The 25,994-nt window shown below is 41.8% G+C and overlaps 2 protein-coding genes across 6 annotated transcripts in view; one reads left to right on the forward strand and one right to left on the reverse strand.

The window, feature by feature from the left end:
• The window catches only part of ASTN2 (astrotactin 2), a 1,447,326-nt gene that overhangs the window by 1,132,263 nt on the left and 289,069 nt on the right, over window positions 1-25,994 (reverse strand). The gene's annotated exons all lie outside the window — the stretch shown is intronic.
• TLR4 (toll like receptor 4) lies at window positions 1,277-24,279 on the forward strand. 2 transcript variants are annotated; one of them, XR_007122212.1, is made up of 4 exons: window positions 1,277-1,615; window positions 8,308-8,473; window positions 11,760-14,761; window positions 24,261-24,279. XR_007122212.1 is itself a non-coding variant. In XM_047699299.1 (3 exons), exons 1-3 carry the CDS (start codon window positions 1,564-1,566, stop codon window positions 13,999-14,001), a joined length of 2,460 nt encoding a protein of 819 aa, XP_047555255.1. In that variant the 5' UTR covers window positions 1,277-1,563; the 3' UTR covers window positions 14,002-16,888. The 2 variants fall into 2 exon arrangements, 1 of the variants encoding a protein (XP_047555255.1); XM_047699299.1 differs by lacking the exon at window positions 24,261-24,279 and having other exon boundaries at window positions 11,760-16,888.

Raw genomic sequence — 25,994 nt, forward strand, 5'->3', positions numbered from 1 at the left:
TACTAGGTTATTTAACCCGGTAGCAATACCTAGAGGTATTTATTATCATACCCATTTTATTCATATGTTTACTGATTACAATAGCTACCAATTTATGGAAACACTGACAAAGCACACACTATGCTATCAACTTGATGTAAATTAAAGTTGATCAGGTAAGACAAATGTGATCATCTCCATTTCAAAGACTAGAAACCAAGGCTTAATGGCTTGCCTCATTTGACTACTATCACATGGCTTGGTTTTTACGAATTTCATAAATGTGAGTTTCTGTTGTAATGAAAACCATTGTCCCATTTTGCAGACTAGAAAGTAAGGATCAGTAGTAGCCATGGGGCCACAAGTTACCCAAGCTCAATTTGAATTTCAGTGTATGTGATACTTCATTCCAATCTTTTCCCAATATCCCTGTGCTTTTCTTTTCTTTTTTTTTTAAAGATTTTATTTATTTATTTGACAGAGAGATCACAAGCAGGCAGAGAGGCAGGCAGAGAGAGGAGGAAGCAGGCTCCCTGCTGAGCAGAGAGCCCGATGCGGGGCTCGATCCCAGGACTCTGAGATCATGACCTGAGCCGAAGGCAGCAGCTTAACCCACTGAGCCACCCAGGCGCCCCATCCCTGTGCTTTTCAAATGGTGGTTCACTAGAGCTGCACTTTCAGTCAGTTTCAGAAACATGAGTTTCTTCACAGGATTTCACAAGAGCAGCCATTACTATGGGCTGAATTATATCCTCCTCAAAATCTCTACTGAATTCAGTCCTCCAGTACCTCAGAACATGACTGTGTTTTGGGACTGGATTTTTTTAAAAGTTTGCATTTTAGAAGGTAAAATGAAGTCATACAGGTAGGTCCTAATCCAAAATGGCTGGTGTCTATCTAAGAAGGGGAAATTTGGGCACAGATGCAGAAGGGGGAGAGACCAAGTGAAGATAGCCACCTGTAAGCCAAGAGGAGAGCCTAAATCAAGCCCACTGACACCCTGGCCTCAGCCTCCCAGCCTCCAGGACTTCATAAGCAAATAAATGTCTGTCCTTGAAGCCACCCAGCCTGCGGTAATTTGTCATGGTGGCCCTAAGAAACTAATACACAGGGCGAGTTTCCACTACTAAAGTGAAACTGGAAAGCCACCATCCTGGACTGTTGCACAGGCCGTTCGACCGGTCTGACTGATTTCCCAAGTTCACTAACTGGGAGGTCAGATGACTTCCCGGGATCAAAGCCAACTTCCTCTTGCCCTTACTTGGACCACTGATCTGCAGACGTTTTGTTCTTTTTCTTGTAACTTCCTCTCCTGTGACTGGGGACATAAATATTAGAGAAACAAAAGCCCAGAATGCTAAGGTTACCACTCTCACTTCCTCTTGCCCCTGAACCAGCAGCAGCACTGCTCTGAATATGTTAATCATCCTGGGGCACCCGGCAGGGCAAAGAGAAGGCAGCAGTGCCCCAGTGACCACCCCAGCAGGCGGATACAACGTGTCATGTTTCACAGAGCCACTTCTGGGCACAGAAAATGCCAGAATGATGTCTCCTACCCGCCTGGTTGGATGCTGAATCCCAGCCATGGCCTTCCTCTCCTGCCTGAGACCTGAGAGCTGGGAGCCTTGTGTGCAGGGTATGTGGCTCTGAGTCAGTTCTTCTCCTGGGAGATTTGCCTTGCTTCTGAAAAACTGCTCTCTGCCTAGAACTTCCCACTGTGGCTCCCTCCTAGCTGGCTATGTTACATTTGCAACAAGGAGTCAAATTACCTGAAGGATTTGAAAAGCCACAGGGACCGAAGAGTTCATGGTTATATCGCACCAACAGGCAGCCCGTGGGCTCATGGCCCATTTAGGACTTTTAGGCTAGTAGGGGCTTTACATCAGAGAGATCTACTTAAAATCACTGTTCTTGACTTCTGGGCTGTGTGACCTTGAAGAAGTTATTAAACCTCTCTGAAGCCAGTTTTTACATCTATAGCAGTCTTATAATAACACCTACTTCAGTAGAGAGTTGTAAGAGGTCTGCTTCTTGTCATTTCTTTCTTCTGGTGGATTGTACTCTTAGCTTCAGGCACTTACTTTGCTCCTTTCAATCTCAGGAAGGTGTTTTGTTTTGTTTTGTTTTGCCTTTTGTCTCTTAATAGTGAGAACTTTCTAAGTGGAGTTCAGACTTTTAGATCTAGCCTTTTCATCAAAGGATGAAAAGAAATGAAATTGGAAAAGTAGAGAGAGAAAAATAAAGAAAAAAGATGGAGAGAGAGACAAACAGAGAAGGGGGGAAAGAGAGAGAGAGAACCATGTAAATGACAGCTAATCTAATGGTTTCTTTCTTTTGTGAAACATCAACTAAACTTTTGCGTAATCTCATTCATGATGGATCTCTTTTGTTTTCCCCTGTGTGGACTTCACAAGTGCTTGGAAAGTCCATGGTAGAACCCAAAAACTGAGGGACTGTCCTGAGATTTAGTGTGTGGCCGGGTCAGAAACTCAGGAAAAGCATAACCAGCCAAAGTCCTGAGAATGAGAGCATTGTGAAATAAGACACTTTAACATATAACAAAGATGAATTTGTCATCTCAAAGTCCTCCCTTCCTCCAACTCTCTGCCCAGAGCTCTGCTCATTGTCTTCTCTGTGTCCATCCTGCTGTTAGGTTAATGGGAATGGATCCTCTAATCAGTCACCCCCAGATAAAATCACACCTTCCCTTCCCCTATGCCCCATATTCTCAGTCTCCAAAACCTGTCCAACCCTGCCCATCCACTCGGTGTCATCCTAGGGCAGGTCCTCAGTCTCCCTTGCCTTGATTCTTGGACAGTTTACTGGTCTCCTGCTTCTTGGTCTCCTTTCCACTCTAATTCATTCTGTACATTTTTGTTTGTTCTTTATTTGTGTTGTTTTGCCCAAGGTTCAGTTCTAACAAATTGCCCTCTTAACAGCTTGTTATAACTTCTGCATGCTATTAGGACAGTTTGCTACCTAAGGGCCTTTGCACTGACTATTCCTCTGGCCAGAATGCTTTCCTCCTAGATCAGTGCTGCCCAAAGGTAATACCATGTAGGTCACATGATCTTATTTAAATTTAAACAATAAATGTAACTAAATTTAGCCAAATTTTTACTTACCTAAATTTTAGCTGTTTGTTTATTTATTTATTTCTGGAAGTTAATAATTGTTATTGTATTTACTGACTATTCCAATGTCTTTTTTTCTCCCCTAGAGAAAGAGAAAAAGAGAGCATGCCTGTGTGTGAGTGAAGGGAGAGGGGCACAGGGAAAGGGAGAGAATCCCAAGCAGACTGTGCTGAGTGTAGAACCTGTCAGGAGACTTGTTTCACAACCCTGAGATGAAAACCCGAGCCAAATTAAGAGCCAGTCACTTTACTGAATGAGCCACCCAGGTGCCCCCATTCTAATGTCTTTATAAGTTCTTTTTTTTAAATTTAAATTCAATTAGCCAACATATAGTACATCATTAGTTTCAGATGTAGTTTTCAATAATTCATCAGTTAAATGTAGCTTTAAATTTTCTGGTAATCACATTGAAAAATTAAAATTGGTAAATTTAATTTTAATAATATTTTTATTTAACCCAGTATATTCAAAATATTATTTGAAAATGTAATATAGGGCGCCTGGGTGGCTCAGTGGGTTAAGCCGCTGCCTTCGGCTCAGGTCATGATCTCAGGGTCCTGGGATCGAGTCCCACATCGGGCTCTCTGCTCAGCAAGAAGCCTGCTTCCCTCTCTCTCTCTCTCTGCCTGCCTCTCCGTCTACTTGAGATCTCTCTCTGTCAAATAAATAAATTAAAAAAAAAAAAAAATTGAAAATGTAATATATATACTAAACTATTAATAAAATACTTCACATTCTTTCTTTGGTACAAAGTGTTTGCAATTTAGTATGTATTTTACAGTTTCCCTGTCTCTCAGCTTAGACTAAATGTCTCATGCTCAATAGCCATGTGTGGCTAGAGGCCACCATGTTGGGCAGTGCAGTCTTAGATTTCTTCATGACTTAATCCCTCACTTCACACTTGATCTTAGCCAAAAGGCCGAGAAGTGATAAATCCCTCACTTCATTTATATTTCTGCCTAAATGTCACCTCCTTTTGGAAATATTCCTTGATCACCTCATGTAGAACTTGCCAAACCCCATATTTCCTTCTCTTTTTTTTTTTAAGATTTTACTTATTTATTTGACAGAGAGAGATCACAAGTAGGCAGAGAGGCAGGCAGAGAGAGAGAGAGGAGGAAACAGGCTCCCCGCCCAGCAGAAAGCCCGATGCGGGGCTCGATTCCAGGACCCCGGAATCATGACCTGAGCTGAAGGCAGAGGCTTTAACCCACTGAGCCACCCAGGCTCCCCCCGCCAATATTTCCTTCTAATCTCTAGATGCTTTATTTTTTATAGCATATTATTAAACATTTTTTGTGTATTTGTTCATTTGTCCTTCCCTTTGATATGGGATCTATAAGTGAACAACACCATTGCTGATTTTTATTTACCTCTATATCCCAGTGTTTTGTGCTGGTCTCAGCCTATCAGTAACCCATGTTGTGGCTGGACCAGCCCCCTTTGGTTCTTTATGATTGTAAGATACCCTTAAGAGATGACCATCAGGAAATTTTGAAAAACTGGAAGTTTATTACTCTGAGACCTGGAAATTACACAGCACAAGTAGGGCCACACAGCAATACTGAGGGTAAACAGAAAAAGCTCTCAAGCATGTGAAGTTCTATTGTTATTGGGGTTAAGGAGGGGGGACTAGGGTTTCCCTGGCTCCCTCTTTATTGGTGAGTTTAAAACATAAGAGCAAGGATTGAGGAAGGGGTGGTGGAAAGAGGGGGCAGGAAGAAGGCCAAGCGAGGAGAAGTGGCCCAGCTCTTTATCTAGTCATGTGGCTGGCATTGTGTTTCTTGGAGATAGCCCTCTTTGAAGTGGATGCTTCCCTTGTCAAAGCTTAAATCAGACAGTTGCATTACAAGAAGAGCCAACTGCCAAGGCTTACACTATACCCAGCGCCTAGCACATCGTAGGTGCTCAACTTTCACATGTTGTATGATTAAAAGCATTGCCACAGGGCTCTGGCTTCCCCACGTACTTAGGTTTTACCACTCCTACTTCGTACCAGCTACTCTGAGTTAGTTTCCATCTCTTCTTGCTTACACTGTTCTCTCCCTCTTCCTCTTTCCATGTATCCGAATCTTACTCATCCTTTAAGACTCACCTTGAAATCCTCTCTTTCTCAGAAGCCATCTGTAATCCCTGGATCTGGAATTGATCTCTACCATATATGAGCAGGAGGAAGTTATTGTCCAGGCCTGGTTTATGGTCCTTTTCAGTAATGTGAGTCCTGTTCCTACCTCAACTTTTCCTCTGATTGTGAGATCACTGAAGTCTGGAGCCATATCACATGGGTCATGGCACGGTCCACAGCACTTAGAGAAAATGGCTACAATTTGAAGATTTAAGCAAACCTGCATTCAATCAGTTATTAATTCATTTATTCAATAAATAGTAAGCATTACCCATTTTCCAGGTACAATTCTGAGTGCTGGAGCCATAGCAGAGAGCAAGAAAACCAAAGCTTACAACCTAATGAGGGAAATGAACAACACACATGGAAAAATCACACAGATAATTTATGATAGATGGTGATGCACTGTGTGGAGGTAGATGGAAGAGAGTAAAGAAAGGAAGCCTGGGGCCACCTGGGTGCCTCAGTTGTTTAAGCCTCTGCCTTCGGCTCAGGTCATGATCTCAGGGTCCTGGGATCGAGCCTCACATCAGGTTCTCTGCTCAGCTGAGAGTCTGCTTCCAGCCCCCCCGCCCTGCTTGTCTCTCTGTCTACTTGTGGTTTCTCTCTCTCTGTCAAATAAATAAATAAATAAATAAATAAATAAATAAATAGGAACGGAAGGAAGCCTGTCACCATCTGCAATTACACAGTACGGTCTGGGAGGCTCCTATAAGGGACAACATTTCAGGAGACATGCCAATGAAGCCAAGAGCTGCACATGTGACCTGTGATACTTTATGCATATTACTTCTCTCTGAATTCTTCTTTAAAAGGTTTATTTGAGAAGACATACAAATGGCTATCAGACACATGAAAAAATGCTCATCATCACTAGCCATTACGGAGATTCAAATTAAAACCACATTGAGATACCACCTTACACCAGTTAGAATGGCCAAAATTAGCAAGACAGGAAACAACATGTGTTGGAGAGGATGTGGAGAAAGGGGAACCCTCTTATACTGTTGGTGGGAATCCAAGTTGGTGCAGCCACTTTGGAGAACAGTGTGGAGATTCCTCAAGAAATTAAAAATAGGGCGCCTGGGTGGCTCAGTGGGTTAAGCTGCTGCCTTCGGCTCAGGTCATGATCTCAGGGTCCTGGGATCGAGTCCCACATCAGGCTCTCTGCTCAGCAGGGAGCCTGCTTCCCCCTCTCTCTCTCTCTCTCTCTGCCTGCCTCTCTGTCTACTTGTGATCTCTCTCTGTCAAATAAACAAATAAAATCTTAAAAAAAAAAAAAGAAATTAAAAATAGAGCTTCCCTATGACCCTGCAATTGCACTACTGGGTATTACCCCAAAGATACAGATGTAGTGAAAAGAAGGGCCATCTGTACCCCAATGTTTATAGCAGCAATGGCCACGGTCGCCAAACTGTGGAAAGAACCAAGATGCCCTTCAACGGACGAATGGATAAGGAAGATGTGGTCCATATACACTATGGAGTATTATGCCTCCATCAGAAAGGATGAATACCCAACTTTTGTAGCAACATGGACGGGACTGGAAGAGATTATGCTGAGTGAAATAAACCAAGCGGAGAGAGTCAATTATCATATGGTTTCACTTATTTGTGGAGCATAACAAATAACATGGAGGACATGGGGAGATGGAGAGGAGAAGGGAGTTGAGGGAAATTGGAAGGGGAGGTGAACCGTGAGAGACTATGGACTCTGAAAAACAACCTGAGAGTTTTGAAGGGGCAAGGGGTGGGAGGTTGGGGGAGCCAGGTGGTGCGTATTAAGGAGGGCACGTATTGCATGGAGCACTGGGTGTGGTGCAAAATCAATGAATACTGTTACGCTGAAAAGATATTTAAAAAAAAGGTTTATTTGACGATTAAAGTATATAACATATAAGAAATAAATATGCCCACATGTGGCAGGGGATTAATAATAACTGCTAATAATAAATGTTAACATTTATTGATCATTTTCACTTTAATAGGCATCGAGATAATCTCTTTAAATACCTTATTTCATTTAATCCTTTTAACAGATTCTATTTTTTTAAATTTTTTAAAGATTTTATTTATTTATTTGACAGACAGAGATCACAAGTAGGCAGAGAGGCAGGCAGAGAGAGAGGGAGAAGCAGGCTCCCCACTGAGCAGAGAGCCCACTGTGAGGCTCGATCCCAGGACCTGGGATCATGACCTGAGCTGAAGACAGAGGCTTTAACCCACTGAGCCACCCAGGTGCTCCTTGGTTTTAAACACAAAACCAAAGTTAGCTAGCTTAAGGAAGAAATTTTGTTGAAGAAATCAGAAAATTCATAAATTAAATGTGAGGTTAGAGAATAAGTGCTTACAAAGAATTTGGGAAAGTAGGATGGAAACGAGCACATGAACCAAAGGAGCATAAACCACTCGACTTTGTTTACTAGGTTTCACCATTGGAATCCACACATCCTAAAGATTTTTCCCCATTTCTGTATCACCTTCTCAAAGATCAATGAGTCAAGGGAGAGAATGCCAATGGCAAAAATTGAGCTATGATTGTGAGATGTGGACACCTTAACTGGCTGTATACAATTGTGGGGTTCTTAGGGAAAAACACTTTGCCCCAAATCACATGGAAGAACTGGGTGAAATGCAGGGCTTTTGACTCCAAAGCCTCAGCTCTTTACTACTTCATTCCATTGACTCCCTCTAAATGTGTCATCGTGATAGTAGAGGTTAGAAAACCAGGGACATAGGTGCTGCCCGTTCCAAATCTGGTGTAAGAGATTTTAGGATTATAAAGAATTATAAAGTGAGTGAACGGATGAATGAATGGATGGGTGGATGGATGGATATATGGATGGATGGCTGGATGATGGATGGATGATTGGATGACAGATGGGTGGATGGACAGGTGAATGACTGGGTGATAGATGGGTGGATGGATGGATGATCAGAGGATGGATGGATGGATGGCCCCTGTGCTTATACTGGAGGTCTCCAAGGTTCTGGCCTAGGAGAGGAGAGTGGAAAAGGCAGTTAAGTTGCATGAATTCAGACACTGTATCTAATATGTGATCATTGCAGGTGGTTCCTAACATTACTTACAAATGCATGGAGCTGAATCTCAACAAAATTCCCAACAACATTCCTACATCAACCAAGAAACTGGACCTGAGCTTTAATCCCCTGAGGCATTTAGGCAACCATAGCTTCTCCAACTTCCCGGAACTACAGGTGTTGGATTTATCCAGGTAATGAATGAGATTGTACACATTGCCCAAGGTAAAGTGCTCACTGTTCTATCACTTCATTCTTATGTCAGGTGTCTCATCTTTATTCACTTATTCATTCAACAGGTATCTTACTTGCTGTATAACTTCATGTGAGCCACCTCCCTTCTGATCTCATTGCCTTATCTGTGAAATGAGCAGCTGGTTGAAAAGGTCTTTAAGGACAGTTCTACTTTTTGATATAGTTTAAGTCAAGGGAGAAAATTGACTCAAACTCTTTCACTAGCAGATGATTACTAACTACTTCCTATATATTATACAGTCTGCTAGGAAACAAGAGTATATTGATATATACACTTCAGCTATTAAGCTATTAAGGTGGGCATACACACCTGAAAGGAGTAACCTGTTACAATCCTGAGCATGGTGCTAATCACATAGTGGGCATGCAATAAATGTTACTTAATTCTGATTCTGGATTTTGAACCTGAGATAGGATGGCAACATAGACCAGTTAAGTGATAAGCTGTGCACAAACTAGAGGCAACATATTGTGTTGTTCAGAAAAGGGGGCTTCTCTGCAGTGGGTAGTGAAGACAGATGTCGTGAACTGAGTGGGATTCAAATATGTCTAGAATATTGAAAGTGGGATAGAGGATAGGGAAAGAAGAAAATATAAGTAATCCAAGGAGGATGATGACAAGATCAAAGGAAAATATCTATTGTGAGAAAGAACAGTGACTAAGATTTTCTTTTTTGATGCAGGGAAATTTATCATTTATTAGGGCAGGTGAAAGTATTATCATTATTTTGGGGGGTAACTGAATCCTAAAACTATTATCATCATTAGGCCCGTATTTTAATAAAATGTACTAGATAATGAATCATATTTTCTGTAAGAGTTTGTGGAAAATGCAGAAGCATTTTATATATGATTTTTTATTATAGAAACACGTATTAAATTCTAAGATCATAGCATGAAAATCCTCTTTATAGTGGGTATTTCTGTAGAAAGAAGAGTGGGCATTTGATGTCTTATACTCTAACTTGGAAACTGACAGAGTATGTAACAAAGGAGGAATGGAGCATTTTAAAGCCAGTGGGATAGAGCATAGAGCTCTGTGGGGGTCAAAAGACCCAAGCTGGGCCCTCATCTACCATTTACATCTATGTGGACTGAGGCATGTGACTTCATCTCTCTGAGTGTCAGTTCTCATATCTGTGAAGCAGAAAGGGTGAAACTTAACCCACAGGGATAAATGTGATAATGAATATTAGCCTGTATATGTATTAAGAACCTTACAGAGTTTATAAGAATAAAAATATTATTATAGCACTTCATTAGTTTCTAAATTTCAGTTTTCTGAGTAAGAACTTTGCCAAGGACTATAGTTAAGATAGACAAATCATCCTTCACCCTTTTTAAAACAAGAAGTAGTTTCTCATCAAACAATATCCCTTATTATTCATCTTTGATCCACACCTACACAAGGAACTTCCCTCAGAGGCCTTAACAATGTGCCTGGAGAGAGGACAGGTCCCCCTCAGGTTAGCCAGGAGGATATCCTGGCTTCAGACAGGAACAAACTTAGTACCAAAGATACTTACCTTTTTGTATTCCTTCACAATGTTCACATATAGTAACTCAGCTAGTCCCCTAGACAGCCTTTCATTCCTATGGAAACCTATTGACATATTTGTTTTCTTTTTTAGATGAAGAAACTGAGGCTCAGAGAGTTTTGGTAATTTATCTACATTCACGCTCTACATTTTTTGGGAGTTTGTTGGCAGCAGAGATCCGTATTTGCATCTCCTGCTTCCAAAGCTAAATGTTCTCTTCATCTTCATGCTCTGCTCCTCCAAAGTGATGAGCTCCCTTTGATGAGACAGAGACACAGCAAGATTCCTCCAGTCTTGCCTAATACATAAGACTACAGGTTATACAATCTTATACAATCCTAGACTAGAAAGCAATGTGAGAAATAATCAAGTTTAGCTCCCTCATTTAGAAAGGGGATAACTGAGATCCACAGAGATATGAGAAGATCACAGAGACACAGACCTGAGATGTTTTGCCCCCTTTTCCAGTGTTCTACCTGTGACACCCACCACCCTCTGTCAAACTGCCAGTCAATAAAAGCTTGGGCCAAAATGCTTTTATTACCCCTGACCCTCATGGAGGGGGTAGGACAAGTAGAGAAATTATAAATGTAAATTAGGTTGGACTAGGAAATAACTCATTTGCAAATGCTAACTGGCATGTATCTATAGTGCTAGCAAGAGGCTTGCCATTTGTTGGCTGGATAAGAGCCTTGTCTCTACGACACTTCCGTGAATATTGTATAGAGCATAGCTGCCATTTCTCTTGGGGCAAAATTCAAAATGCTTTTCCAGTCGGTAAGCCTCTGCTTTGTATCCTTTTTTCTCCACAACCTCATCTCACACCTCTCCACAACCTCATCTCACACACCCTTCACCCCACTCTGTACACCAGACACAGAAGTTTCTCATGGTTTCTCATGGTTCCTCCATGCATCATGGCTGTCACCTACCTCAGGGCTTTTGTATCTGCTCTTCAGCTCACTTTCTTTTCTTGGTAATTCCTACTCATCCTTCAGATTTCAACTGATGTGCTATCAGAGAGGTCTACTTTGATCTCCCTTGTCTAGGTCCATTTCTTTAACCTAAGGTTTTGGAGTACACGTTCCTTTTCTTCCACTGAACTCACTTCTACCGACCGTTGCTAACATTTACCTATGATAACTACAACTACAAATATATAGCTAACATATATGGAGAGCTTTGCATAAACCTTGAGGGTATTTGTGACCTTGTGTGTAATTTTTTTATATCCTTGAAATGGACATTTATCAGTCATTTATCATGCCTAAGAGCTAATGGCTATCTTCATCATCTCTACCAATCTGAGGGATAATCACAATTACATGTGACAGGAAATGGCTGAAGTTAACCCAAGGCAGTTACATACTCTATGAACCATACAGTCTTCATGTGCCCCAATTATTGATCTTTAACTGATTTCCTTCTGAGGGATGTCCTGCCTCTTCTTAGCATGTGTGCCTTGTACGACAAAAAGAGTTTGTCATTGTGTCCAGTAGGGTAATACTGAATCTGTGAGGCTTTTTATTTGCTCACGTCATCATTTGTCCTGCTTCATGTCTCTGTCAACGAATATTCATAAGTCATGTCACATCTCTGTGAAGAGCTAGAAGATTGGTATGGTTATTCCTTTTTGACTTTTAATTCAGCAGAAATATTATATAATCTGTATCTCTTTTCCCTGTAGGTGTGAAATTGAGACCATCGAAAATGATACATATCAGGGCCTAAACCACCTCTCCATCTTGATATTGACAGGAAACCCTATCCAGAAGTTTTCCAAAGAAGCCTTTTCTGGACTCTCAAGTTTACAGACTCTGGTGGCCGTGGAGACAAACCTACAGTCTCTAGAGGATCTCCCCATTGGATATCTCAAAAACTTGAAGGAGCTTAATGTGGCTCACAATCATATCTGCTCCTTCAAGTTACCTGAATATTTTTCTAACATGACCAACCTGGAGTACTTGGATCTTTCCAATAACAAGATAAAAAATATTTATCATAGTGACTTGCAGGTTCTACATCAAATGCCTCTACTCAACCTTTCTTTAGACTTGTCCCTGAACCCTTTATCCTTTATCCAACCAGGTGCCTTTAAAGAAATTAAACTCCATGAACTGACTTTGAGAAGTAATTTTGATAGTATAGATGTAATGAAAACTTGTATTCAAGGTCTGGCTGGTTTAAAGATCCATCACTTGGTTCTGGGAGAATTTAAAAATGAAAGGAATTTGGAAAGCTTTGACAAATATCTCCTGGAGGGACTGTGCAATTTGACCATTGAAAAATTCCGGATAGCATTCTTTGATGAGTTCTCAGAGGATATCACTGACTTATTTAATTGTTTGGCAAATGTTTCTACAATTTCTCTGGTGCATCTGTTTTTAAAGAGACCACGATACCTTCCTAAAAATCTCAGATGGCAACGGCTGGAAATGGTTAACTGTGAATTTGAAGAATTTCCCAAATGGGAGCTGGACTCTCTCAAGGAGTTTGTTCTCACTGCCAACAAAGGCGTGAGCACTTTTACTGAGATGAAGCTGGAAAGCCTTGAGTTTCTAGATCTCAGTAGAAATGACCTGAGTTTCAAGGGTTGCTGTTCTTACACTGACTTGGGGACAACCAGACTGAAGCATTTAGATCTGAGCTTCAATGATATTATTACCATGAGTTCTAACTTCTTGGGCTTAGAACAGCTAGAATATCTAGATTTCCAGCATTCCACCTTGAAACAGGGCAGTGACTTTTCAGTATTCCTATCCCTCAGAAACCTCCGTTACCTTGATATTTCTTATACTCACACCCAAGTTGTCTTCAAAGGCATTTTTGATGGCTTGGTCAGCCTCCAAGTCTTGAAAATGGCTGGCAATTCTTTTCAGGACAACTTTCTTCCAAATATTTTCAAAGACCTGACAAACTTGACCATTCTAGACCTCTCTAAGTGTCAGCTGGAAGGGGTGTCCCAGACAGCCTTTGGCTCACTTCCTAAACTTCAGTTGATAAATATGAGTCACAACAACCTCTTGTCATTGGATACACTCCCTTATGAGCCTCTTCTCTCTCTCCAAATTCTGGATTGCAGTTTTAATCGAATAGTGGCCTCCAAGGAGCAAGTACGACAGCATTTTCCAAGTAATCTAGTTTCCTTAAATCTTACCCGGAATGACTTTGCTTGTGTTTGTGAACACCAGAATTTCCTGCAGTGGGTCAAGGACCACAGGCATCTCTTGGTGGAAGTGGAAGAAATGGTGTGTACCAAACCTTTAGACATGCAGGACATGCCCCTGCTGAGTTTTAGGAATGCCACCTGTCAGAGGAGCAAGACTATCATTACTGTGTCAGTGTTCACTGTACTCATGGTTTCTTTGGTAGCAGTTTTGGTGTATAAGTTCTATTTCCACCTGATGCTTCTTGCTGGTTGCAAAAAGTACAGCAGAGGCGAAAGCACCTACGATGCCTTCGTTATCTACTCAAGCCAGGACGAAGACTGGGTGAGGAATGAACTGGTAAAGAACTTGGAGGAGGGGGTGCCTCCCTTTCAGCTCTGCCTTCACTACAGAGACTTTATCCCTGGTGTGGCCATCGCCGCCAATATCATCCAGGAAGGGTTCCACAAAAGCCGGAAGGTTATCGTCGTGGTGTCCCGACACTTCATCCAGAGCCGGTGGTGCATCTTTGAGTACGAGATTGCCCAGACCTGGCAGTTTCTTAGCAGTCGTGCCGGCATCATCTTCATCGTCCTGCAGAAGGTGGAGAAGTCCCTGCTGCGGCAGCAGGTGGAACTGTATCGCCTCCTCAGCAGGAATACTTACCTGGAGTGGGAAGACAGTGTGCTGGGCCGGCACATCTTCTGGAGACGACTCCGAAAAGCCTTGCTGGATGGTAAACCATGGAGTCCAGAAGAAACGGCGGATGCAGAAAACAACTAGCATGAAATGGTAACCTCTGCCTGGGAAGGAAAAGCTCCCACGGGGCTCTGTGCCCAGCTGGACCCAGGACTTGTTCAGTTAACGAGTACTAAATGCTGCGACGTCCCTGGCATTATGCTAGGGGCTGATGGTTCAGTGGTGCAGGAGGTTTACAGGACTGCTGACCTCATGGAGTTTAGTGCACAGGAAATAATAGTGTGCTAAATCACATACCTCCAGGTGCATGCTTCCACCAAATCAGCTCAGGAATCCATGGCATGGAAAGTCAACTCAATTCTTACTCCATCAAACTCAATTAGAACTAAGAGATGGGGCCCCAGAGAGATCAGAAAAAGATGTAATTCTTCACCCGAGTTTTTGGAATGGAAACTACCTCATGTTTTACATGCTAGCTGTCTTAAAGATGTTTGGGCAGTTTTAACTGAACAAAGTCTTTGTTCACCTTTCCCTCTTCTACTGAATGCAACTTAAATTCCACTCAACTCAGAAGCCTCCTGATTCAGACCCCTTCACAGCCACTTGAAGCCAGTTTCTTTACAAAGGTTAAAGTCTAGTTACTGATTCCCAAGGAAATCTGATTAACACATATCCACAAACATCCTGGCCGTTCTTTAGTATGTTCTATTTATTAACGAATCGTGCCTGGTGCATTTTTGTTTTTACAAAATCCAGTTCTCATTTTTCATGTTTCCTCTATAAACTCTTATCATAAATAAGACTGTTAGAGACATGCTGGAAATTTCCATATTCAAGCAAATATGTAAAATACACTCCATCACTTTGACACTTGATGTCACTCTGAAAGTTATTACCTACTAGGTTATGACTGTCATGAAAGAAGCATTAAAATAATTTGGTTGAAAGTGGCACTTATTTTAATAGAGAGGGACAAATCCAAATTCCCAGTTCTGTAATGAGCAATTCGGGGCTAAGGGTATGCCAAGAAATAGGTTGGCCTGGAGGGCGGTTCTTAATGGTCCCAGAAACATAGGGCTGATACAGCTGGAATGACCATGCAACACGAACCACAGCAGTCGCTTCTGCAGGAAATGAGTATTTGCTGATGGAACATTGACTTGTTCAGGGGATTATGAAATAGTTCAAGGTGGGAAGTGCACACTGCTGCTTCCTGTTGAGTACTACTCCCCATGACCACATTCAGGAAAGGGTAGATATTATCACTGAGAAAATAGTCTCACTGAGGTTAATGTGGTCATGTTAAGGGGAATTCTTAGAAGAACACACACCCTTCTTCTTCTGGAAGAACAATAAAGTAATCTGGAAAATATGGTTGTCAAAACTGAAAACATAGCCACAACCCAGGAGTGTGTTTGTGACTGTTTCAGAGTATATTTTGGTTGGAGCATAACTGGAGTTGTTGAACATACCTGGGTGTGCTTATAGGTCTTACATGGCAGTGAAAGTAGATCTGTGTCTTTGTGTGCATGCCTCTTTGTGTTGCTGTCTGTGTCTGTGTGTATGCAAGAGTGTGTGTGTCTGTGTGATCATGTCTGCATGGAACAGTGTGATTCTCTTGCAAGGGGAATATGTGCATTTGATGTGGATGTCCACAGCTATTTGAGATAGTTTCTCTACTCCTGTGTTTGTATGTGATTGCTTATATACGACACCTGTGTTAGATTTGAGTATGCCCAAAGCCGTGTGTTTTTGTGTGTACACAGGCTATCATGAGTGTGCTTATGTTCATATTTGAGTGCGGGTTCTGCAGATGTGTGTTAGTTAAAGCAAATATACAAGACCCCAAGGAGGAAAATCAAAATGAAGCTGGAATGTTTCTTGTATACAAGGTTGATGCTGGCCTCCTTCCCATCAGTCCCCTCTCCCAAATGGGGATTCTGAAAATTGCAGGTGAAGCAGATAAGGAGGGAAAGAAACAATAGGATGGAAACATAAGGGGAGGAAAGAGGAAAGTCAGACCAGGAGCAGATTCTTTGAAGCCATTTAAGTTCTCTGGATTAAAAGGAGACCACAAGTGGAGTAGAGAGAAATTAATACTAATTAGAATGCCTTCAATTTGTGGAATACACTGCAACTTAGAGCACAGTCATACAATTATGACCACATCTGAATTTCTTATTATCTGGGGGAGGTAGCAAGTTAAGAATTAATTTCCCTATTTTACAGTCATGAAAACTGAAGTTGAAGGAAGTAAGTTTATTATCAATAGGCTGCAGTATAAGTGAACAGCAGGGCCTGAACTTGAGCCCACAGCCTCCTTGGGGCAGCTCACTTTCCACCGCACCCCAGTGCTTCACGCTTTAAGTCAGTAAAACAAGAAGTGAAACCGCTGTAGTTCTCTGGGTAGTCAACACTGGTCAAGAGTTTTTCACTGAAACCGTGAATCATTAGGAAAATACATATGCATATATATATATGCATATATATGAGTGATTTATTCATAACACTTTCCTTTTCATAAAAGGATGTGAGGGAGATTCAAACAAAGTATTCCTGGACAATAAGGGGACTCGACAAGAGCTAGAAAAGCAGGACAAAGGATGAAAAAGAGGAAAGGTAGACACTAGGAGTAAACTTTAATATCATGCTTCCCCATTCAGACTCCAGAGAGATTCCCCCACCCACCATAGTGTTTTGGATAGTCGGAGAGTGTGGCTTCTAGAGAAAGTCAAAACTCAGACATAACCATTTACCATGACTGTTCGGGGCTTCACATTCATGAGCGCCTGGCTAACTCCAGTATAAAATGGGGGTGGGCTATTACCATCTGAATGGCTGTCAGTATTAAGCATGATTGCATGTATAAGGGATACTATTTTTATGGAGGACTAATCCTCTGGGATTTCATAAACAGTGAACAGAACGAAATATTGAGTGGTCTTCTCAAAACAAAAAACCAAAAAACCAACATTTTAGCAAATGCTGTTTTCCCAACCTGTGGGACCACAGGAAGGCTCTAATTAGTCAGTTTCTTTCTGACTCAGTTCCCACCCACAGGATTGCCAGAACTCCAGCTGACTTTTGGACTTTGTTACCTCTCTAGAAATCACCAGCAGGTTCCTGGAGGGTCTTACACAAACACAGTCCTCCACAAGAATGATCTCCCTCTGTGAGGGTAAGGAGCATGTCCATTCATCCTATGCTGCCCCAGCCCTGAGCTTGATGGCCTGCACAGAGCAGCCATCTGTTTACTTAAAGAATTCATGAGTGAGTGAAGACCCACCTCTACAGGGAGGCTGTCCTCTGTATCTCAAGGCCCTTAGGATCCAGACCACAGCTCTTTGCTGCACATGCAGTGTCTGGGGCTCTAGACTTCTACAGCTATTTCTTGTCTCTGCTGTCTCCATGGATATTCTCAACCTCTTCCTCCACTCAGTTCCTTAACTCCCAAGTATTCCAAAAGTTACTTTGCAGAAGAAGGGAAGAGGACTTCTAATAGTTATCCTTAGTCGCTATATTTAGGTCCTACTCTACCGTTTTATGTATGATATCTGATTTAAATTCACATACCACATTATTATTACCCATTAGGAAACAAAGACTCTGAGGTATAAGTAACCTATACAAAGTCGCACAGCTGGTAAATGCACAGCTTGAATTTAAACCTAGTCTCTCTTCTATCAGCAGGCAATGCAGCTAGGTGGTTTCCCTGCCTTCCCTCCATTTATTATAGAGATTTTAGTATACTGTTCTTTATTTTTATTTTCTCTTTGTATGGCCAGAGCTCAATGCCTGAACCTAGATATGAAGCTGAAACCAAAAGATGGGTGTTGGTTTGAAGGCTGAACTTTATTTTTTTTTTAATATTTTATTTATTTGACAGAGAGAGATCACAAGTAGATGGAGAGGCAGGCAGAGAGAGAGAGAGAGAGAGGGAAGCAGGCTCCCCGCCGAGCAAAGAGCCCAACGAGGGACTCGATCCCAGGACCCTGAGATCATGACCTGAGCCGAAGGCAGAGGCTTAACCCACTGAGCCACCCAGGCGCCCGAAGGCTGAACTTTATAAGAGATATCAAGCAGTCCATGAACAACCATTTTCTCACAATGGAGGACTAAGCCCTTCCTACTTCAACTCTCTTTTCCAACAGAGTGCATTCTTTTCCAAGATGTTCCCAGGATTTTCATGTAAACAGGTCCATCCAAATGTCCTTCCAGGTGGACCAACCTGATTCCTATTTATACCAAGTACCCAACACCCTATACTCAGTGATCCTTTCTGCTACATGATTTTAAATAAGGCTATTCCAAAGATACAGATATAATGAAAAGAAGGGACACATGCATCCCAATGTTCATAGCAGTGTTCACAACAGCCAAACTGAGGAAGGAGCCAAGATATCCTTCAGCAGATGAATGGATAAAGAAGATGTGGTTCATACATAAGGTGGAATATTCCTCAGCCATCAGAAAGGATGAATACCCACCATTTGCACTGACATGGCTGGAACTGGAGGAGATTATGCTGAGTGAAATAAGTTAAGCAGAGAAACACAGTTATCATATGGTTTCACTAATATGTGGAACATAAGGAATAGTGTGGAGGACCACACGGGAAAGGAGGGAAAACCAAATAGGATGAAATTAGAGAATGAGGCAAACCATGAGAGACTCTGGACTCCAGGGAAACAAACTGAGGGTTACAGAAGGGAGGGCGGTGAGAGCCTGGGATAACCAGGTGATAGGTCTTAAGGAGGGCACATGTTGTGATGAGCACTGGGTGTTATATGCAAACAATGAATCACTGAACATCACATCAAAAACTAATGATGTACTATATGTTGACTAACTGAACTAAGTAAATAACGAACTAACTAACTAAAGCTATTCCTTTCCATGTCTTCATTAAATGGCACTGGTAAGCAACTTGATATGGACCTGATATTCATACTCTGAACTCATCAGCTTTAGCAAGGTAACTTAACACAGGATTTAAAGTGGACTGTCTGGAGGAGGAGCAACCTAGCATGAAACTTACACAGGGTTTCCTGCTGGCACAATCACTCTCCCTTCCTTTAGCTTGGGTAAATGAGAGGACCCAATCACTCAGAGTATAAGAGTGCGAATTTCAGCCTACCACTTAGGATGCTAATAATCTATTTGGCTAATTGAAGATTAATACTGATGCTTTGAAAATCAGAAATGGCTGGAAAGTCTGACTTTTAATTTCTTCCCATGTAATATCCTAGCATTTGTTATTAAACATAGCAGGTGTAAGGGTTGCCTGGGTGGCTCAGTTGGCTGAGTATCTGACTCTTGATTTTGGCTCAGGTCATGATCTCAGGGTCATGAGATCGAGCCCCGTTTATGGGCCTCCATGCTGGGCATGGAGTCTGTTTGAGAGTCTTTCTTTCCCTTTCCTTCTGCCCCTCCACTCCCCTCAAATAAATAAATAAATAAATGGGGTGCAGATTAAAAAAAAATCTTATGTGGACTTATATATGGAGGAGCCAGTCCAGCAGATGTGTATGATGGATTTGGGTTTGGGTCCTGGTTCTGCCACACCTTCACAATATAATTTTGAACAAGTTTCTTAAGCTAATTCTAGTTTTTCTTGAGTAGCAAGGGTAACTATTTCCTATGCTACAGGGCTACTATAAAAGTACAATAAAGAGTGAAAAGAAGACACAGCATAATTCTAAACTTACCTGCTTGAAGAATCTATCTTAACAATAGGAAATATCCCAAGCCTGATATGAAGTTGAAATAGAAAACTGGAATTCTGAAGGTCTCTAAGGCAGGAGGTCTTACACCCATAGTAAAATTCAAGCATTCGACACGTGGGGTGGGAGATGGAAAAGAGGAGGCAGGGCCCCAGCTCTGAAACACACCAGATTACCACTGCTGCTAGACACTGCTGCTAGAACTTACAAAGGGGCAAAAGCCATAGTCTGCTGTTGTCCTTCCTTCCTCCCTCCCTCCCTTCCTTCCTTCTTTCCTTTCTTTCTTCCTTCCTCCCTTGTTTAGAGAGAAAGAGGGAGTGGGAGAGGGCTACAGAGGGAGAAGGAGACAGAATCCCAAGCAGGCTCCACGCCCAGTACGCAGCCCTATGTGGGGCTCCAACTCATGATCCTGAGATCATGACCTGTGTTGAAATCAAGTCGGAAGCTTAACTGACTGAGCCATCCATGCACCACCATACTCTATTTTTAATGGAGCAGAATCCTGGTGGAGTGGACAATAAACTGCCTTGCTGGGAGGGTAGAAAGTAAGATCTGGTCTAGGTTCTCCATTTACATGTTGTATAATTGTGTGAAAGTCATTCAAGTGCCTTGTGGCTCAGATTTCAATATGTAAAATAGGAGTAATAGTACCTTCTTGGCAGACCTCACTTGGCTATAATGATAATGCTGACAATAATAACAACCATTGCCTTTAACTGACCAATCATTTTGTGCAAAGGCTTTGTATGTACTACCTAATTTGCCTTATCACATCAATGAATTAGGAAGATACTAATTATTTCCAAGTTACAGTTGAGGAGACTGACACTTGGAGACATTTTACAATGTGGCCAAGGTCACCTGCTAATAAATGGGAACTCTGAGGTTAGGATGTAAGACCACTTTCACTTCATTGGAAGGACTATTTAACACTGTTCTTTAACCAGAGCGCTCCCTCTCAAAAAAAATGCATAAAACCTCTTGTCTCACCGTAGTACTTTTGACTGATATTAACCAAAGGGAATTTTTACTGTTGTTACTTTTTTTAAATTACTTTTTAAAATTTTTATTTATTTATTTGACAGAGAGAGATCACAAGTAGGCAGAGAGGCAGGCAGGGAAGCAGGCTCCCTGCTAAACAGAGAACCCGATGCAGGCCTTGATCCCAGGACTCTGAGATCATGACTTGAGCCGAAGGTAGAGACATAACCCACTGAGCCACCCAGGAGCCCCTGTTGTTACTTATTGACATTAATATCACAGCCATATGAGGGGCTAGGAAAAAGTTAATCAAAGATACCCATGATTAAAGATTTTTAACAATGGACAAATCAGGAGCACGAGATGATGGTCTTCCTGTAAACAGCATGCTGAAGTAGCTGTATCATTTTCCAGTCAGTCTGACCTCCTCATGGGAATCACTGACTGGTGATTTAACAGAGGTTATGGGGGAACTTCCAAAAGCTAAGGACTTTCCAGGTGGTTGGAATAAGATCACACACTCTGGGTTGTGTTATGGAGATCATCAAGATTTTCAGCTCAAAGTGAAACCTGTGGAAGAAGTAGTTGATCAAAAGGAACTAAATAGGGGTGCTCCCGCCATGTGACAAATGCCCTGGTGTCCTGGCTACTCTACCTGGCTGCTCCCCCCACCCCAGCCATACTCTACCTGCCTCTCTGCCTACTTGTGATCTCTGTCAAATAAATAAATAAATCTTAAAAAAAAAAAGGACCTAAATACACGGAGCACCACGTGTGCTCATCCAGTTGCTGCAACTTTCCCTGTGAGTGAGGTACGACTTTCCTCAGTTTAACAATGTGAGTGAGGTACGACTTTCCTCAGTTTAACAATGAGGAAATGGATGACTCACACATCCAAGGTCACACAGTTTATATGCATTAATAATAACTAACATTTGGGAGGAGGAGTCAAGATGGCGGAGAAGTAGCAGGCTGAGACTACTTCGGGTAGCGGGAGATCAGCTAAATAGCTTATCTAAAGATTGCAAACACCAACAAATCCAACGGGAGATCGAAGAGAAGAAGAACAGCAACTCTAGAAACAGAAAATCAACCACTTTCTGCAAGGTAGGACTGGCGGAGAAGTGAATCCAAAGCGACGGGAAGATAGACTGCGGGGGGAGGGGCCGGCTCCCGGCGAGCGGCGGAGCAACGGAGCAAAATCAGGACTTTTAAAAGTCTGTTCTGCTGAGGTACATCGCTCCAGAGGCTTAACTGGGGTGAAGCCCAGGCGGGGTCAGTGTGGCCTCAGGTCCCGCAGGGTCGCAGAAGGATCGGGGGTGTCTGAGTGTCGCAGAGCTTACCGGTATTAGAACGGGGAAGCCGGCTGCAGAGACAGAGCCGAGGAGTGACTCTCAGCTCGGGGTTGCCTTGAACCGGTCGCAGGCTCGGTCAGCTCGGAGCGTGGCCGAGGCCAGGGTGACGGGAGTCATTGGGCGCTGTTCTCTGAGGGCGCACTGAGGAGTGGGGCCCCGGGCTCTCGGCTCCTCCGGGCCGGAGACCGGGAGGCCGCCATCTTCATTCCCGCCCTCTGGACTCTACGGAAAGCGCTCAGGGAACAAAAGCTCCCGAAAGCAAACCCGAGCAGATTACTCAGCGCGGCCCCGGGTAAGGGCGGTGCAACTCCACCTGGGGCAAAGACGCTTGAGAATCACTACAACAGGCCCCTCCCCCAGAAGATCAACGGGAAACCCAGCCAGGACCAAGTTCACCTACCAAGGAGTGCAGTTTCAATACCAAGGAGAGCGGCGGAATTCCAGAGGAGAAGAAAGCAAAGCACGGAACTCATGGCTTTCTCCCCATGATTTTTTAGCCTTGCAGTTAATTTAATTTTTTTTTCTTTTTCTCTTCTTCTGCTAAATTTTTTTAAGTTTTACCGTTTTCTTTTTTAACGTTTTTTAAATAGTTTATCTAATATATATATATATATTTTTTTTTTCCTCTTTTTATATTTTTTCTTTATCGGCTTTCTTTTTTTTAATAGTTTCTTTTTTTTTTTTCTTTCTGAACCCCTTTTTATGCTCTTTCTCCCCCCTCACAATTTGGGATCTCTTCTGATTTGGCTAAAGCATATTTTCCTGGGGTTGTTGCCACCCTTTTAGTATTTTACTTGCTCCTTCATAAACTCTTATCTGGACAAAATGACAAGGCGGAAAAATTCACAACAAAAAAAAGAACAAGAGGCAATACCAAAGGCTAGGGACCTAATCAATACAGACATTGGTAATATGTCAGATCTAGAGTTCAGAATGACGATTCTCAAGGTTCTAGCCGGGCTTGAAAAAGGCATGGAAGATATTAAAGCAACCCTCTCGGGAGATATAAAAGCCCTTTCTGGAGAAATAAAAGAACTAAAATCTAACCAAGTTGAAATAAAAAAAAGCTATTAATGAGGTGCAATCAAAAATGGAGGCTCTCACTGCTAGGATAAATGAGGCAGAAGAAAGAATTAGCGATATAGAAGACCAAATGACAGAGAATAAAGAAGCTGAGCAAAAGAGGGACAAACAGCTACTGGACCACGAGGGGAGAATTCGAGAGATAAGTGACACCATAAGACGAAACAACATTAGAATAATTGGGATTCCAGAAGAAGAGGAAACAGAGAGGGGAGCAGAAGGTATATTGGAGAGAATTATTGGAGAGAATTTCCCCAATATGGCAAAGGGAACAAGCATCAAAATCCAGGAGGTTCAGAGAACCCCCCTCAAAATCAATAAGAATAGGTCTACACCCCGTCACCTAATAGTAAAATTGACAAGTCTTAGTGACAAAGAAAAGATCCTGAAAGCAGCCCGGGAAAAGAAGTCTGTAACGTACAATGGTAAAAATATTAGATTGGCAGCAGACTTATCCACAGAGACCTGGCAGGCCAGAAAGAGCTGGCATGATATATTCAGAGTACTAAATGAGAAAAACATGCAGCCAAGAATACTATATCCAGCTAGGCTATCATTGAAAATAGACGGAGAGATTAAAAGCTTCCAGGACAAACAAAAACTGAAAGAATTTGCAAATACCAAACCAGCTCTACAGGAAATATTGAAAGGGGTCCTCTAAGCAAAGAGAGACCCTCAAAGTAGTAGATCAGAAAGAAACAGAGACAATATACAATAACAGTCACCTTACAGGCAATACAATGGCACTAAATTCATATCTCTCAATACTTACCCTGAATGTTAATGGGCTAAATGCCCCAATCAAAAGACACAGGGTATCAGAATGGATCAAAAAACAAAACCCATCTATATGTTGCCTACAAGAAACTCATCTTAAACCCGAAGACAACTCCAGGTTTAAAGTGAGGGGGTGGAAAAGAATTTACCATGCTAATGGACATCAGAAGAAAGCAGGAGTGGCAATCCTTATAGCAGATCAATTAGATTTTAAGCCAAAGACTATAATAAGAGATGAGGAAGGACACTATATCATACTCAAAGGAACTGTCCAACAAGAAGATCTAACAATTTTAAATATCTATGCCCCTAACGTGGGAGCAGCCAACTATATAAACCAATTAATAACAAAATCAAAGAAACACATCGACAAGAATACAATAATAGTAGGGGATTTTAACACTCCCCTCACTGAAATGGACAGATCATCCAAGCAAAAGATCAACAAGGATTTCAAGGCCTTAAATGACACACTGGACCAGATGGACATCACAGATATATTCAGAACATTTCATCCCAAAGCAACAGAATACACATTCTTCTCTAGTGCACATGGAACATTCTCCAGAATAGATCACATTCTTGGTCCTAAATCAAGTCTCAACCGGTATCAAAAGATTGGGATCATTCCCTGCATATTTTCAGACCACAATGCTCTAAAGCTAGAACTCAATAACAAGAGGAAATTTGGAAAGAACCCAAATACATGGAGACTAAACAGCATCCTTCTAAAGAATGAATGGGTCAACCAGGAAATTAAAGAAGAATTGAAAAAATTTATGGAAACAAATGATAATGAAAACACAACGGTTCAGAATCTGTGGGACACAACAAAGGCAGTCCTGAGAGGAAAATATATAGCGGTACAAGCCTTTCTCAAGAAACAAGAAAGGTCTCAGGTACACAACCTAACCCTACACCTAAAGGAGCTGGAGGAAGAACAAGAAAGAAACCCTAAACCCAGCAGGAGAAGAGAAATCATAAAGATCAGAGCAGAAATCAATGAAATAGAAACCAAAAAAACAATAGAACAAATCAACGAAACTAGGAGCTGGTTCTTTGAAAGAATTAATAAGATTGATAAACCCCTGGCCAGACTTCTCAAAAAAAAAAGAGAAAGGACCCAAATAAATAAAATCATGAATGAAAGAGGAGAGATCACAACGAACACCAAAGAAATACAGACAATTATAAGAACATACTATGAGCAACTCTACGCCAACAAATTTGACAATCTGGAAGAAATGGATGCATTCCTAGAGACATATCAACTACCACAACTGAACCAGGAAGAAATAGAAAGCCTGAACAGACCCATAACCAGTAAGGAGATTGAAACAGTCATCAAAAATCTCCAAACAAACAAAAGCCCAGGGCCAGATGGCTTCCCGGGGGAATTCTACCAAACATTTAAAGAAGAACTAATTCCTATTCTCCTGAAACTGTTCCAAAAAAATAGAAATAGAAGGAAAACTTCCAAACTCATTTTATGAGGCCAGCATCACCTTGATCCCAAAACCAGACAAGGATCCCAACAAAAAAGAGAACTACAGACCAATATCCTTGATGAACAGATGCAAAAATTCTCGCCAAAATACTAGCCAATAGGATTCAACAGTACATTAAAAGGATTATTCACCACGACCAAGTGGGATTTATTCCAGGGCTGCAAGGTTGGTTCAACATCCGCAAATCAATCAATGTGATACAACACATTAATAAAAGAAAGAACAAGAACCATATGATACTCTCCATAGATGCTGAAAAAGCATTTGACAAAGTACAGCATCCCTTCCTGATCAAAACTCTTCAAAGTGTAGGGATAGACGGCACATACCTCAATATTATCAAAGCCATCTATGAAAAACCCACCGCAAATATCATTCTCAATGGAGAAAAACTGAAAGCTTTTCCGCTAAGGTCAGGAACACGGCAGGGATGTCCGTTATCACCACTGCTATTCAACATAGTACTAGAAGTCCTAGCCTCAGCAATCAGACAACAAAAGGAAATTAAAGGCATCCAAATCGGCAAAGAAGAAGTCAAACTATCACTCTTCGCAGATGATATGATACTCTATGTGGAAAACCCAAAAGACTCCACTCCAAAACTGCTAGAACTTGTACAGGAATTCAGTAACGTGTCAGGATATAAAATC

This window comes from Lutra lutra, chromosome 13 (assembly GCF_902655055.1).
Source record: "Lutra lutra chromosome 13, mLutLut1.2, whole genome shotgun sequence".
NCBI lineage: Eukaryota > Metazoa > Chordata > Mammalia > Carnivora > Mustelidae > Lutra > Lutra lutra.